The following is a 13,422-nucleotide window of genomic DNA, read 5'->3' as shown; positions in this document are numbered from 1 at the left end:
CAGGCACAGTTTTTCTAGGCCCTTCAAAATCTCTAACGGTATTAAAATTCATCTAGGCTATCCTTCTAAGGCTTTTGAATGCCTTAGATGAGAATAGACATTCACACATAACACACAAAGATTACATTTATCATATGTGTTGAGAATATAAGAGAAGTTAGGAAAAGGGGACAATAGCACAGAACTGGTTAAAGCCCACATTCAAAAGATGCTGTACCTTTTGCTGGGGGAGCCACCTCCTTTTTAGCAACAGCAACTTTCTTTTCTGGAACAGGTTTCTTAGGGGCTTCAGGCACTTTGGAAACATTGTTAAAGTAAGAGATCTTTAGTTTTTGGAACACTAATCCAGATTTGAATAATCCAAGATTGTTTTTTACAATGGAGACAGTGCTTGGACAAGGAGATGAGCACTGCAACTGACACAACACAATGTACAGCCTTTTGTGTACAAATGTGGACAGTACAGGAAAGACATAATGATACAGCAAAAAAGTCCTATGTTAAAATCACTGCACTAGCAGCTTTCATTTTACTCTCTTGAAGTAAAAACACTCTACACTTGCCTGAAAAAGCCACACAACTTAAATAGAAATAATAAGTACAAGATAGTTAAGAGAGAGAAGGACCCCAAGCTGAGACAAATTCAAGCTGTAAGCTAAGTTATAGCACAACTGAAAAACTGAAGTAGTGCAACAGAGACACAACGCAAAATCAAATAATGCATATGGAGATAGTGCAAAACAAAGACACATAGAGAGTAAATTCCTAAATATATGCAAGAAAACATGAAAAATAATACAAAGAAAGAAAATTTCTTTGGGCTTTGCTTCTTTCTTTTTTACTAGAACAGTAGAAATACCTTTAGCTGATGGAGCTTCTGCTTTAGGCACAGGAACAGGCTTTCTTTCTTCTGGAACACGCCTCTTTGGTATCTCAGGCACTTTAAAAGATAGGTGGTGATCATTTAGGAGACAGCTAAAATAATTGGTAAACCACAGCTGTCTACTTTTTACATGGTGTACAAGCAAACAATAAATGTCAAAACCTAACCTGTTTTATCAAACAGATACAACAAACCCATCTCACAAAAAGCTATTAAAGGGATTATTTAAAGTCATGAAGAGGAATAAGATAAGAATGCAATAAGGCTTGAATCTCTGACAGCAGAGCCATAGAGAAATTGAAAGATCTCAGTTCTGATATGCTATCCTTTGGTAAACAGTGTTACAGACAGATAATGTGAAAGTTCAGGAAAATAGAGCAGATGTTGATGCAAAGACATTCACCTTCAACATGAGAGATCTCCAGTTCCGTAGAAACAACTTCTTCCTCCTCCTCGACCTCTCTATGTGCTACAATAGGAATTTTAAAGATATTAAATGTTGAGATAGGAAATATCAATGTTCATAGTAAATCTGAAAAACTTCAAGAAGATAATATGTGTGTACACAACACAATCATCACTGAAACATATATGTTAATATGTAAAAAATTAATCCAGAAAATGAACAGCATGTACTGAATTTTGAGTCAAATTGAACAGACAAGTAGACAAATATTTATTAGACTCCCATCAATAATCAAACTACCTTCAATTGGGTAAACAGCTTCAAAGAATCTTTCTTCAACTGTTTTCTCATGCTCTGTTGGCTCTTCAAAGAAAAGTATTTAAACAATAGTAAGATAAAATAGTTGAAATATTTCCATCTATTAAGCTAAATAATACTAAAGCTACATAACACAATGGACAAAAAAAGCAAGGCATACTGAAAGACAAATGTACAAAATGTCTAAATATGTAATTTGACATACATAAAAATAGATCAAAAGAAAGTATGGTAGGATTGGTAGATTGTTTTGATTTGGGTACACAGACTTTTGGTTTTGTACATACCTGTAACATCATATGAATACTCTTCTTCTCTGTGGACAGAAACTGACATCTTTTCTTCTGAAACAGTCCATGTTTCTACTGTTGGTACTTTAAAGATAGGATTTTGTTTTAGTATTTAATATTCTAGATCCACATTAGTGGTAGTCAGCATGTGAGTTTTTATCAGGTCTATATTCATATTGCACATTAAAGTCTTAGACATATTTAGACAGTCAGTATTCATTTTGTAAAATACTGAACAAAGAACAAGGACACAAGTATATTTAGTATTTGTTAAAGACTAAAGACACAGACACCTTCAACCCAAAGATTTGAAACAAAATGCATGCACAGGCTTTTGGAAATAGTACATCAGAAGAATTCTAAAGGTTGTTTTCAAAGACATTTTTGGGCATGAGGACACAATTATATTTATTATGTAAGGATAGGCCAGCAAGCAGAATAAATGAAGAAAAAGCTAAGTCACACTGCAGTGTGACCGTAGGCTCTTGAAATAAGAACCAAAAGCCTATCCACAAATATGTTAAGAACAGACTTCATAAAAAACAAAAGCATGGTAGACATACTAATTAAACACTGAGAGCAGTCACAGCATGACTACTTCTACGGATCCAGATACATACACACAGGCCCACATATTCCAAAGAAGCACAGAAACACATTGGGTGCTGAAAAAAAGGATAAACTGCAATTCAAAGATGCTGATCTGTACCTTCCTTTTTCATAACTTTTTCCTCAATGACCGCTGGTGTAGGTTTTGGTGGCAGAACTTTCTTGGTAACTGTTGGTGTTAGAATTTTGTTATTCAGTCAAACATTTGGCAAAGAGATCAAAATAAGTCTACAGTAATCTATCAATGATGTTGCAAATACAACAAACACAGCAAACAATCTAACTCATCAGCTAAGTCAGGCTTCTTAGAAGCACACAAAGCAACATAAGGAATGTGCTTGTTTCTTTTTATTGCTATGTTCTAAAGGCATTCAGGTTGTTTCCCGATACTTATTGAATTACAGCTGACAGAATCCTGCTGCAGAATGGGAAAAGCTATACAAAATGAAGTAGCTACTAAGAGAATAAAGGTGCATATTTATTTTATAACCAAAGAATTAAACAAGGTATTTTGATAGATGGGTCAAAATGGCCAGCTGAGCAAGACAGGGATTTCACATCTTCAGCTTAGTATGAAACACACTCTTTCACCCAGTGCAATTTTAAACACACTTTCTTTCTTAAAGCATTGGTAGTTAATATTAGCATTTAGTATTTTCCCCTAAAAAGCTTTAAATTTTCTTTTTAAAGGATTCAGCAGAAGCTTTTATTAGATGTTTCAAAGACTGAAAAATTGATCAGACCATGTTAAGTAATGACAAAGCATATGCAGATCAGCTAAGTACCAAAAGACACAACTTTCACAGAAAGATAATATTAAGATAATAGTATTTACCCTCAGCCCTTTTGACTTTTTCTTCTGCAACCCTCTGAGTGGTTACCTCCACTTTTTCATCGACAGGTTTCTTGACAACTGCAAGTAATTCAGACAGATTTATTGTTTAAGTAATCTTGCAAATTGTTTTCTGGATACAAACCAGATAGAGCTGGCTGTTTTTTTTTTTGTTCAGGATGTTACAAAACGGGGCTCTGTTCAGTGCATTGTTTAATGGTGGTGAACAGTGACCTGCAGTGATCTAAGTGGAAAATGCTTCCCAGAGAGGCAGCATTTAATTTCTTAAAAGTTACAGCCATGCCCAAGGATAATACACAGGGTGAAGGAAGGATAACTGAAGCTCAATTTGATTTTACCATCAATTCTTGTTTTGATTCTACCACCTTTGAGCAGAGAGCTCAGAAATATGAGGTGGGAGAAGAGAGTTGCCATGACCCTTGCTCATCTCACTGTCCAACATAATGAGAATTTTCTTCTTTCCAAGGAAATGTGAATAACCAGCACCATTCATCTTGAAGGAGATGCATGAGAGATCTTAATCTGCATATCTTAATCTAACTCCTGTTAGTTTTGTGGGAAAGTCATACCTTTTTGAACAGTTACTTCCTTCTTTTCCTTCTTTTCAGCTATAATGGCTGGTGGTTTTCTCTCAGGCACAGGTTTCCTAGGAACTTCAGTCACTTTAAAAAAATAACATCACTTAATGATAAAAAATATGTTGTCTAAAGGCTCTGTAGACATAAAGGCATTCGTTATGCCATTATAGTTTTATGAATTTTAAAAACATACAGAGAGTTTTGGAGATCCAATTGCTGAAGTAAAATGTTTTGCTTATCTCCAAGTTTCATTTTTCTCATCAGAGCCAAATTTTGTTCCTAGAGGCATACATGTTACTAATCCCCAAGACAGTTATAACATTCAAGAAATTGAAAAATACAGCCATAACTTCAATCAATAAACATTTAAGTATATCAAGAGCGCAGGAAAATGATAGAAGAAATAGGCAAAAAACTGAAAACTACACATATCCTTACCACTCACTATTAACTCATGTTAGGTTTCAAAGACCTGCAGTTAACTAGCAATGAATTTCTAATGTATCCATTCCTGTCTCCATCCATACCTTGTGATATCTTGTGTTATCATCAAGTGCCACTTAAAATTTGTCAGTATATTATGGTTCCAAATATTTTGGCAAAAACAAAACAAAACAAAATGTTGCCTGGTTCAAAATGTTGGGACCTTCATAATAAATATAAGAAAAGAGAAGAAATAAAATGACATGATAATTCAAATACCTTCTTCATGAATTATTCTTTTTTCTTCATAAGTCACTTCTTTTTTCTCATAAGCTTCTTCCCATTCCTCTTCCCCTTCATCATAGCCCTCTTCCCTGACATAATAGTCATGGTCTTCACCATAATCTTCCTCCCATTCTTCATAAATTTCTTTGGGCGTTTCATGTATTTTCTTTTCTTCGTGTATCTCTTCTCTCCTTGCCATGGATGTTATTTTGACCTCTTTGGGCTTCTCTGGTAGGACCTCAGGAACTTTAAATAAATAAATTGATTTTTGGTATCATAGTGTGGAATTTGAAGGCATATTGGATGTTCACTTTTAGTGAAAGTATTTCACCCACACGGATGGTTTAAAGAAGGGACTATTTTTTAGGCAGTCTTGGATCAGCTTGGATTTTAAATGTGTGTTTTTAACATAAGGCCAGAAAATAAACAATTGTGATGGATTAAAGTTATTTCAAAACAAAACACCTTATTTCCACAAGATAATTTTACTCTTTTAAAAAAGTTTACAAACAAAGGAAAAAAATTACCTTTAGGTGGCAGGACTTCTTCAGGAGCTTTTTTAACCACCTTTTGGGGGACTTTCTTTAATGGAACCTTTTTCTCTGTTTAAAAATAATAGATTTAAAAATTTGAATTAAAAAACCTTAAGAACCCTTAAAGAGCCAAACAAACAAAAATCCAAAAAACAACTGTCATAATGAAACATGAATATAGTATTCAAATACTGTAAGGACTTTTACCTGGCTTTTTCTTCTCTGGAGGTGGAACAAGAGGCAGAAGAATGGGAATAGGGGCAGCTTGTAGGAAAAATGAAATATTTAGAATAAAATTTAAGTTTGAAATTTCCTTGTAAATGAAAAAAAATCTTGGTTTGGTAAAATGGATTATATTATTTTATTGCAGCTGCAGAATAAAAGCAAACATGGTGCTTGTTATGAGAGTTTACAGGAGTTTAATAAATATAATTCGAGTGGGAATCCTCAGTCTACGTTTTTGAACCCTGAATGTCCTCAGCTTTATTTTTATTGCTGCCATCACTCTCCAATCTTTGCAGATTGTAATTCATCTAAATATCAAGTCTTTCCCTTCCTGCTGCCACTGCAAGCATTTACCAAATTATCCTGGAAAAAAATCCAAGAAGTTCAAATTGTTGGCATTTATAGTAAACTAATGGTGGTAATAGAAGTATAAATATTGTCTGTAGCCTATAGTCCAAAACCAGAGCCTGGGGGGAGGCCATTTGCCATAAACATGAAATCCAATGTAAAAAATACAATGTAAAGAATCCAATACAATTAAAAGAATATTTTTTCAAAAGGCAGCAATTCAGACAGCTTGTTTAAAAGATAATTTTGTGGCAAAAAGAAGAGATGAAAATTTTAAAAAATTGTCAGAGAGGAAGATGGAAATAAAAGGAAGGTGATATGAACAACAGACTGATAGGAAAACATAACAGAAAATATTCTCTTTTTAAGAGAATTATTATTCTTTTTTAAAGAGAAAATCTTAAAAATTGTCTTTTTTAAGGGAATTAAATTAAATCCTAAAACTACCTGTGTAGAGTTTTTGCCTTCCACACAGCAAAGAAGCCTATCCAAGTCAAGTCTTGCTCAGAGGGACAATTAACTAGATCTCATGGCTGAGCTAAGATTTTTCTCTGAGGTTCCCACTGGCCTTCAGGTTCAGTGCAGATGAACAAACAAGTATAGTTTGCTACCCTACCTTCAGCTGGTTTCTGAGGTGGAACTGCAACCTTGGCATCAGGAACATCTAGAAAATAAAAATGTTTAATTGACTTAATAAATACTACCAATTAAAATATGCAATGTGCTCTCCTCAAGGATAGTAGTTGATGGTAGTTTAATCTTTCTTTTTGTAACATACAAGGATTGTATCTTGCTCCTCAAGCATAAGCTAGCCAATTGATAGATAACTAACTGTATTAATCTTTCAGTTCAATCAGCCCATACAATGTTATGTATTGTTTCTAAATAATTATTGCAACATTTGCAGTAGGCTCTTAAGAACATTCAAAAAAGAAAATCACTGCATCCCATGAGGAGGTTATTTTTACCTGCTTCATCTCCTTGGTTATTTTTTTCAGTTGCACAGAGGAGATCTTATCTAAGATCTCTACATCTTCATTGTTCTATTCCTTAGCAGTTAAAAAAATAACTTGTGTGTTTTAGAGAATGAGGCATTCCATGTTGTAAAAAATAGAGTCCCTGTTAATGTCACTGATTATGGATTTGTCTCAGTATTTATTGCCACTACCCATGAGAATACTAGTTCCACATGTCTGTGGATGAGGAATACTTTTTCAGGATGTAGTTTATACTTACTCCGACCAGGAAAAAAAGATTTGAAAATAATAAAAAAGAAGAGCAATGCTTTAATTTTATAACAGAGTATTGACAAGGTCTTATGCCAGTCTTGCTTGAGGACTTTACCTGGTGGCTTCAACTCCAGTTTGATTTCTGCAAAGGAATATTAGATTTCTTTTAGGACTACTGATTTTTCCAGAATCACAATTCAAACAAACAAATTTGTATATGGTTATGATCACAAATTTATTTAGAAAATTTGCTAACCTTTGGTTACAAGATAGAGCTCTGCAGTGCTTCTTGCTTCTCCTCTTGGTTCAAGGCGAGCAATTACAGAATAAACACCTGCAGCAGCCAAGAATGTTCATATGTATATTATTTTATAATTTAAAACCAGACCAAAAAGAAACAGATAAAAAATGGCACCAGCACAACTGTTTAATGCATTTTTACCTTCGTCATCTGCATTAACATTGTGGATAGTCATATAATGGCAACGACCTTCACTTCTGAAGCTGTACTTGGGACTCTCTCTCAGTTCTGTGGGGCCTTTATACCACGTCACAACTGCATCATCAAAAGACACCTCGCACTCAAAGGTTGCAGACTGGTGTTCACTCACAACGATGTTCTGTATGCTCTTGGTGAACTGAATTGGTTCCGCTGTTTTTAGAAAGAAAAAATACATCAATTGTTATGCACCACCACTGCATTTAGTGTATCTGTATCCTGTATTCTCATTGTTGTCATTAAAGTAGCTAAATTTTAATGAGATAATAGCAATAGATCTTAAAAAAGTAGAGTAAGAAAAAAGGATTTCATCTTCTACGAAGATAAGAATGAAGATTAGAAGATGTAAGAGTTCAACTATAACAAGATTGCTGTGCAGATACAGCAAGTTTTGTAAGAGAAGCTATTAAGGAAACTAAAGATAGAGAATAATTAAGAAAAAGTCCAAGGAAAAGATAAGAGTCCCAAACAAAATAGAAGCTAGTACGACTCAGATTGCTTGTGGGCTATGGGACATCAATCATGGTTTAGTGAAGAACACACTTAATTGAATTGCACAAGTATGTCACATGTTTTTCAAAGAGAAAGGATAGTAAAATTTCTTATTTAGTCTGTTTCCAAGTTTTGGAATCTGTCTTTCAGAAATTCTTTTTATTTTCATTTGTTCTGCTAATGAAACCCCCAGAAATTGTCACTATTGTAAGAAAGAGACTCTATATCTTTACAAACCTTCAATGGCCAGATCGGCCGTTGTTTCTAGACTGTCAAGCTTGCAGGTATACTGTCCCTCGTCTTCCGTTCTAACATCCTTGATGATGAGTTTGTGCACTTTGTCAGAGACTTGTGTTGAATATCTCCCTCCTATCTTAATGGGTCTCCCATTCCTATACCACTGAGACTTGGCATTTGGGATAGAGAACTGACAAGTCAGTGTGCATGTTTTTCCTTCCTTGAAAGTAGTGTCATGAAGATGCCGCTCAACTGCAGGTTCTATTAGCGTGTTAAAACATACATTTTAACAGAGATCAGAGAGTGGAATAAATACAGTGTAAACTAATTCAAATATATACTTCAGAAGTAAACTTACCAATCACAGTTAGCTTGGCACTGGCAATATGTGGTCCACACACTATTCTGAAATTTCCTTGATCTTCAGGCTGGCAGTTTCTAATTCTCAGTATGTGGCGATCACCTTCAATTCTAATTTCATATTTGTCACTGGAGTCCAGTTTCTGTGTTCCCTTGTACCATGACAGTTTAATTTCTGGATAGTTAATCTTAATCTCACATTCAAAGATAGCATCCTCATCTGCTAAAACCGTCTGATTTTCAATGTCTTTGATCAGAGTAATAGGCTGGAAAATATTAGTTTAAGTTAATTTCAGGGTTCCCTGTTATAGGCTTGAATATTTCATAAATCAGTCCAAAAATGTTTTACCTCTGTTTGTGTGAGTCGTTGCTGAATAAAAGCTACAAGTTCATCAAATTCCTGATCTTCCCTTTGAGCTTTCTCTGTGAGCTCAATTTCCTATAAAAATGCAGAATATACTCAAAGATTAAAGGATACTAAATGTCAAGCTGTCATGTTTACCCAACACAGAATTCATTCCTACATCAAATTTTATGTAACTGTACTGTCACCAGGAAATCTTCCCATTCCAACAATTGCAGTCAAGTTATGAAGACAGAACCTATTTAGCCAGAAGCCCATTTTTTCTTCTTGGATTTGAGCATGCAAGAAATTGAGAACTGCCATTAAAAGATCTAAAGAGGAATCATAAATTTCTCCACACATCATAACTTCAGAGCTTCACAGTGTGGACACACGTCTGTTCAACGTATTACTCCTAAGAGAACCAATGCTGCAGTCACACTGTATCTTACCAATCTGTGGCTTTCTTCTGCCTGGGTTTGCTTTAGTAACTCAAAGGCTTGCAGGAGGCCACGGAAATCTGTAATTCCATACATGCGAGCATATTTCTCATATTCTTTGGGATCTACATTTTTGAGAAGTTCCAAGATATCAATAGGTTGCTCTTCCTCCTCTTTTCTTTTTGTTGGAGTGCTATTCAAATCAATAACAGAAGTTAACTACACAGCATTTCATTCCCAGAAAGCTGTTTAATGAAATATAGAATCATCTCAGAACTGTTCTGTGCGGTAGAATCCTTTAGCTTAGTCTAGTCAGGTGCTTTTATTTTTAGCACAGTAATTCCTATTTAATGAAATTTTTAAAATTATATCTTGTTCTGAGATGCATAATAAAAAAATTTCTTCTGTGTTGATAGCAAATTAATCCATAAAAACTTTCAATATACCTTTTTAGTTTTGCCCTGAGATCCCCTTCAACAACTTCTGTCTTTCTTTCTTCAACTTGCAGGTTTACACTCCTCTCAATTTCACCATGTTGATTAAAAGCAACACATTTGTACATGCCCGAGTCAGTTTTTATTGTGTCCTTTATTTCTAGTTTGGCTTCATCTCCTCTCTGCTGGATTATAATGCGGCCTCCCTGGTTGAGTTGCCTCCATTTTCCCTTCATCCACTTAACATTTGGAATTGGATCTCCTCCAACTTTTGCAGTAAATGTTGCAACAGTCTCTGCAGAAAGATGCAAATGAGGAAGCTAAGTCTTTCCAGCTGTTTATGACAGAGGGACATCATCTCAAACAAAAGGTGTAGGTAAATAGAAGACATTGTACTGTTTTGAAAAGAGTTCTTACTTTCCATGACTTTGATACTCTGAGGCTCTGACACAAAATAAAGTTTGCCTTCCACTTCTGCTTTCTTAGCTGCTGGAGCAGCTGCCGGTTTTTCTAAAAAACAGAGTCAGAGAGTTATAGCAGATGGCTTCATGGAACAGTTAATGTCCATAGGTGCTGATGTTTCTGAATGAATTGTAAAAAATGAATTAATTCCTCAGATGGAACAAAATACTATGCAAGAGGTAAAAATGCAAAATATTTTCATATTGTTTTAATCAACTTCCAGTTTACTTTCCAGATGAAACTGTCCACAATGGACCATACTGTGCTGTTCATTCAGGCCATTTATACTCTCCATGGATGCAAATCCATAGATAGATATGCAATTATAAAGCCTCATTTTCTAAAATGGGTAAGTTTTTTTTGTGAGGTCTTCTCTTTTCATTCTATTTCTGGATATTATGTCCTAAGAGTTACTTGCAGTTTTTTACCAGTGATCTGTTAAATTCTCCAGGTTTTCTTTGACTAGCCCTTAGCCTAGTGGCTAACCATGTAGTGAAAAAGAATTGTGCATACTGCTGGCCTGTTGTGTCCTTTATGCAGTGGTAAAGCAAGAACTGCACAGAAGGACTCATGCTTAGACAATATTTACTTTCAGCTAAAAGATCAAAATGTCTCAGGGCTGTAATAGTCTTAAAACAATTAGCCTCTAAGGCCACGTGTTCAAATTCCTTCTGTATTTTCCTTTAATAAACACCACTTTTGACATGCTTTCCACAAAACATGCGTGTCAAAGTAATTTCACCCATTTAGCTTGCATTTTTTGTAAATTTCGTGTTTAGATAGAAAATAATTTTTTAATCTCTTTGGTAGGAATGTACTGTTGATTTGACATTGATCTTTCGGCATTTATGTCACTATTTATATATAAATTATGTCACTATTTATATATAAATTATTGTTAAATACTCTGTTTTACCAGATTCTACAATTTTACAAAAAACTAAAAGTAAATAATTGTTTGTTATTAGATTATTAACTTAATTGTTCCATGAAAAAAAAAGGTGGAATAGCGTTTTGGTTGACATTTTTGTCATATGCCTTATTTTCTTCATGTTACTGTACCTTTGACTGTCACTTTAGATTTGCAAGTATCAGTGCCAGCTGCATTTGAAGCTTTGCATACATATTCTCCTGAATCTGATTTGGTAACTGCAGCAAGTTCTAGGAGAGCTACTCCATTAGCAAAGCTGAAGTTGCATTTGTCTGAGGCTCTTATTTCTCTTCCTGCCTTCAGCCACTGGATCCGGATTGGCTGCGATCCCTGGACATGACAGCTAAGCTGCAGGGTATCACCTTCCTCTGCTGCTGCTGCTGGCTGAAGAGGCTGGTCAAAAACTGGAGGCTTTTTGGGTTCTGGAATACGAAAATGCTTGAGTGAATACTCAGGAAAGTATGATCAAGAATATAAGAGAGAGATACATGTGATTACTAACGAGGCGATGGCAAGGAATGGAGGATGATAAACAGAAGTCTGAAAATGTCAATCATAAAGTTATAAAATGGAATAAATATCAAGAGTGCATGACAGCATATTTGCTATATAATCATGCAAGAAATATCTTTATCCTCTCAGCAAGAACCTTTACACACAAAAAATAGCATGAGAACAAATGCACTATTAGATCGCAAAACTATATAAAAATCTTTAAAGAAATAAACCTGCAATTTCCTGCAAGACTATTACAATGAAGTGTCATGCTACCAAAATGCAGTGTCAACTGCCTAAGCTTAGATTTCATTGCATAAACTCCCTGCTACTCCACTGAAGGAGAATGATTAAAAATTCAACAGAAATTTCACAAAGATTTCAATGTTCACTTTGAATCAGTCACAGCAAATACAGGAAAAGAAGTTTCTCCTTGAAAAAAAAAAAAAATCACAAATATAAAAGAATTTGTTGACTTTGTGGTTTATGTGAATCTCTGGACAAATCACTGCTGTTAAGGTAAGTAAAGCCAGCTCATAAGAGATATGCTATACACTTGCAGCTAAATAAAACAAAGAAATTGTTTTTTAAGCAGGAAGCAAAGAAAAACAAGAGTTAACCAACCTCTGATAACAACAGAAGATGTACTCAACACGCTTCCTGCTTCGTTGGACACTTTACAGGTGTATAAACCAGCATCTGATTGCTCTACAGTCTTGATATGTAAAAGCAAGGCATTGTTTTTGAAAGATAATTCACAGTGAGCGCTTGAATGGACTTCCTGATTATTTTTATACCAAGCAACAGTCAAAGGCTGAGAACCGGAAACACGACCCTCAAGTTTAAGTTCATTCCCTTCTGTTTCTTCTACTGCTTCGGACAGTTTCTTAGTAAAAGTAGGAGGAGTTTTTCGTTCTGTAAAAAGAACATAAATTCCATGAATCTATCTTGAGATAAAAAATCTAATAACAATGCTTCAAGAAAAATTTGAACATTGGGGAATTGATATTTACTCTCATTAAAACTGGATATATTTTTAAAGTGAAATGATGCTAAGATAAACAGCAGGAGTCTTGCTCTTACAGTCATTGTCACTGTGTTTTCCTGTGTGAAAAAAAAATTATCTTACATTGATTTAAGTCATACACCATTTAAATAACCCCAAGAGTTCTGTCAAGTTCTTAAGAACGAAATAGACCAGAGCCTATTGAGAAAGCAGGCCGCAGAAAATGTTTTATTTCTCCTCCTGTTGCTGTTAGTGACCCTTCCTAATTCCCATAAAAGATTCATAGGTATCTCCAGATAGGTACTCTCAGGCTACATCCCAAAAGTTTTCTCAAAGTTGTCTTGCAGTAATAGTCTGACTTCATTTATAACTGAAGGAAGAAAAATGTAAACACAACATATTATCTATTCAGTACCTTTAACAGCCAGTTGAGCTGTGCAAGAGTCCTTTCCAACTTCATTGCTAGCATAGCATGTATATCTTCCAGAATCTCCCCTGTCAACTCTCAAGATGGTCAGATGGGCTGTGTTGTCTACATAACTGATCTGATAGTTCTTTCCTGTTCTAATTTCTTGGTCATCTTTTGCCCAAGTGACTCTAATAGGCTGTGTTCCAGAAACGTGACACTCAAAATCAGCACTTTCTCCAATAATGCCATCCACAGGTGTAAGTGGGATGTCAAAGAATGGAGGAGTTTTCCCTTCTGAAGAGTCAAAGAAATAAAAAACCATCACTTAAAAAAT

At 34.9% G+C, this 13,422-nt stretch overlaps 1 protein-coding gene across 29 annotated transcripts in view; it reads right to left on the bottom strand.

The window, feature by feature from the left end:
* The window catches only part of TTN (titin), a 238,208-nt gene that overhangs the window by 143,675 nt on the left and 81,111 nt on the right, over window positions 1–13,422 (bottom strand). For 8 of the 29 annotated variants that reach the window (XM_074548385.1, XM_074548386.1, XM_074548390.1 and 5 more), the window contains exons 76-99: window positions 13,095–13,382; window positions 12,298–12,588; window positions 11,310–11,600; window positions 10,203–10,295; window positions 9,798–10,080; window positions 9,364–9,544; window positions 8,918–9,007; window positions 8,567–8,834; window positions 8,209–8,469; window positions 7,423–7,632; window positions 7,237–7,314; window positions 7,096–7,122; window positions 6,368–6,415; window positions 5,386–5,442; window positions 5,173–5,247; window positions 4,640–4,891; window positions 3,929–4,021; window positions 3,342–3,419; window positions 2,607–2,675; window positions 1,895–1,981; window positions 1,590–1,652; window positions 1,287–1,352; window positions 860–940; window positions 218–295 (exon numbers count right to left, since the gene is read on the bottom strand). In XM_074548385.1, the coding sequence (XP_074404486.1) occupies window positions 218–295; window positions 860–940; window positions 1,287–1,352; window positions 1,590–1,652; window positions 1,895–1,981; window positions 2,607–2,675; window positions 3,342–3,419; window positions 3,929–4,021; window positions 4,640–4,891; window positions 5,173–5,247; window positions 5,386–5,442; window positions 6,368–6,415; window positions 7,096–7,122; window positions 7,237–7,314; window positions 7,423–7,632; window positions 8,209–8,469; window positions 8,567–8,834; window positions 8,918–9,007; window positions 9,364–9,544; window positions 9,798–10,080; window positions 10,203–10,295; window positions 11,310–11,600; window positions 12,298–12,588; window positions 13,095–13,382 (3,408 nt within the window). The remainder of the gene's footprint in view (window positions 1–217; window positions 296–859; window positions 941–1,286; window positions 1,353–1,589; window positions 1,653–1,894; window positions 1,982–2,606; window positions 2,676–3,341; window positions 3,420–3,928; window positions 4,022–4,639; window positions 4,892–5,172; window positions 5,248–5,385; window positions 5,443–6,367; window positions 6,416–7,095; window positions 7,123–7,236; window positions 7,315–7,422; window positions 7,633–8,208; window positions 8,470–8,566; window positions 8,835–8,917; window positions 9,008–9,363; window positions 9,545–9,797; window positions 10,081–10,202; window positions 10,296–11,309; window positions 11,601–12,297; window positions 12,589–13,094; window positions 13,383–13,422) is intronic. The other 21 variants (XM_074548389.1, XM_074548396.1, XM_074548399.1 and 18 more) reach the window with 6 other exon arrangements.

The sequence above is a fragment of the Zonotrichia albicollis genome, chromosome 10, assembly GCF_047830755.1.
Source record: "Zonotrichia albicollis isolate bZonAlb1 chromosome 10, bZonAlb1.hap1, whole genome shotgun sequence".
In the NCBI taxonomy this organism is placed as follows: domain Eukaryota; kingdom Metazoa; phylum Chordata; class Aves; order Passeriformes; family Passerellidae; genus Zonotrichia; species Zonotrichia albicollis.
This window is presented reverse-complemented; position numbering and strand designations above follow the sequence as displayed.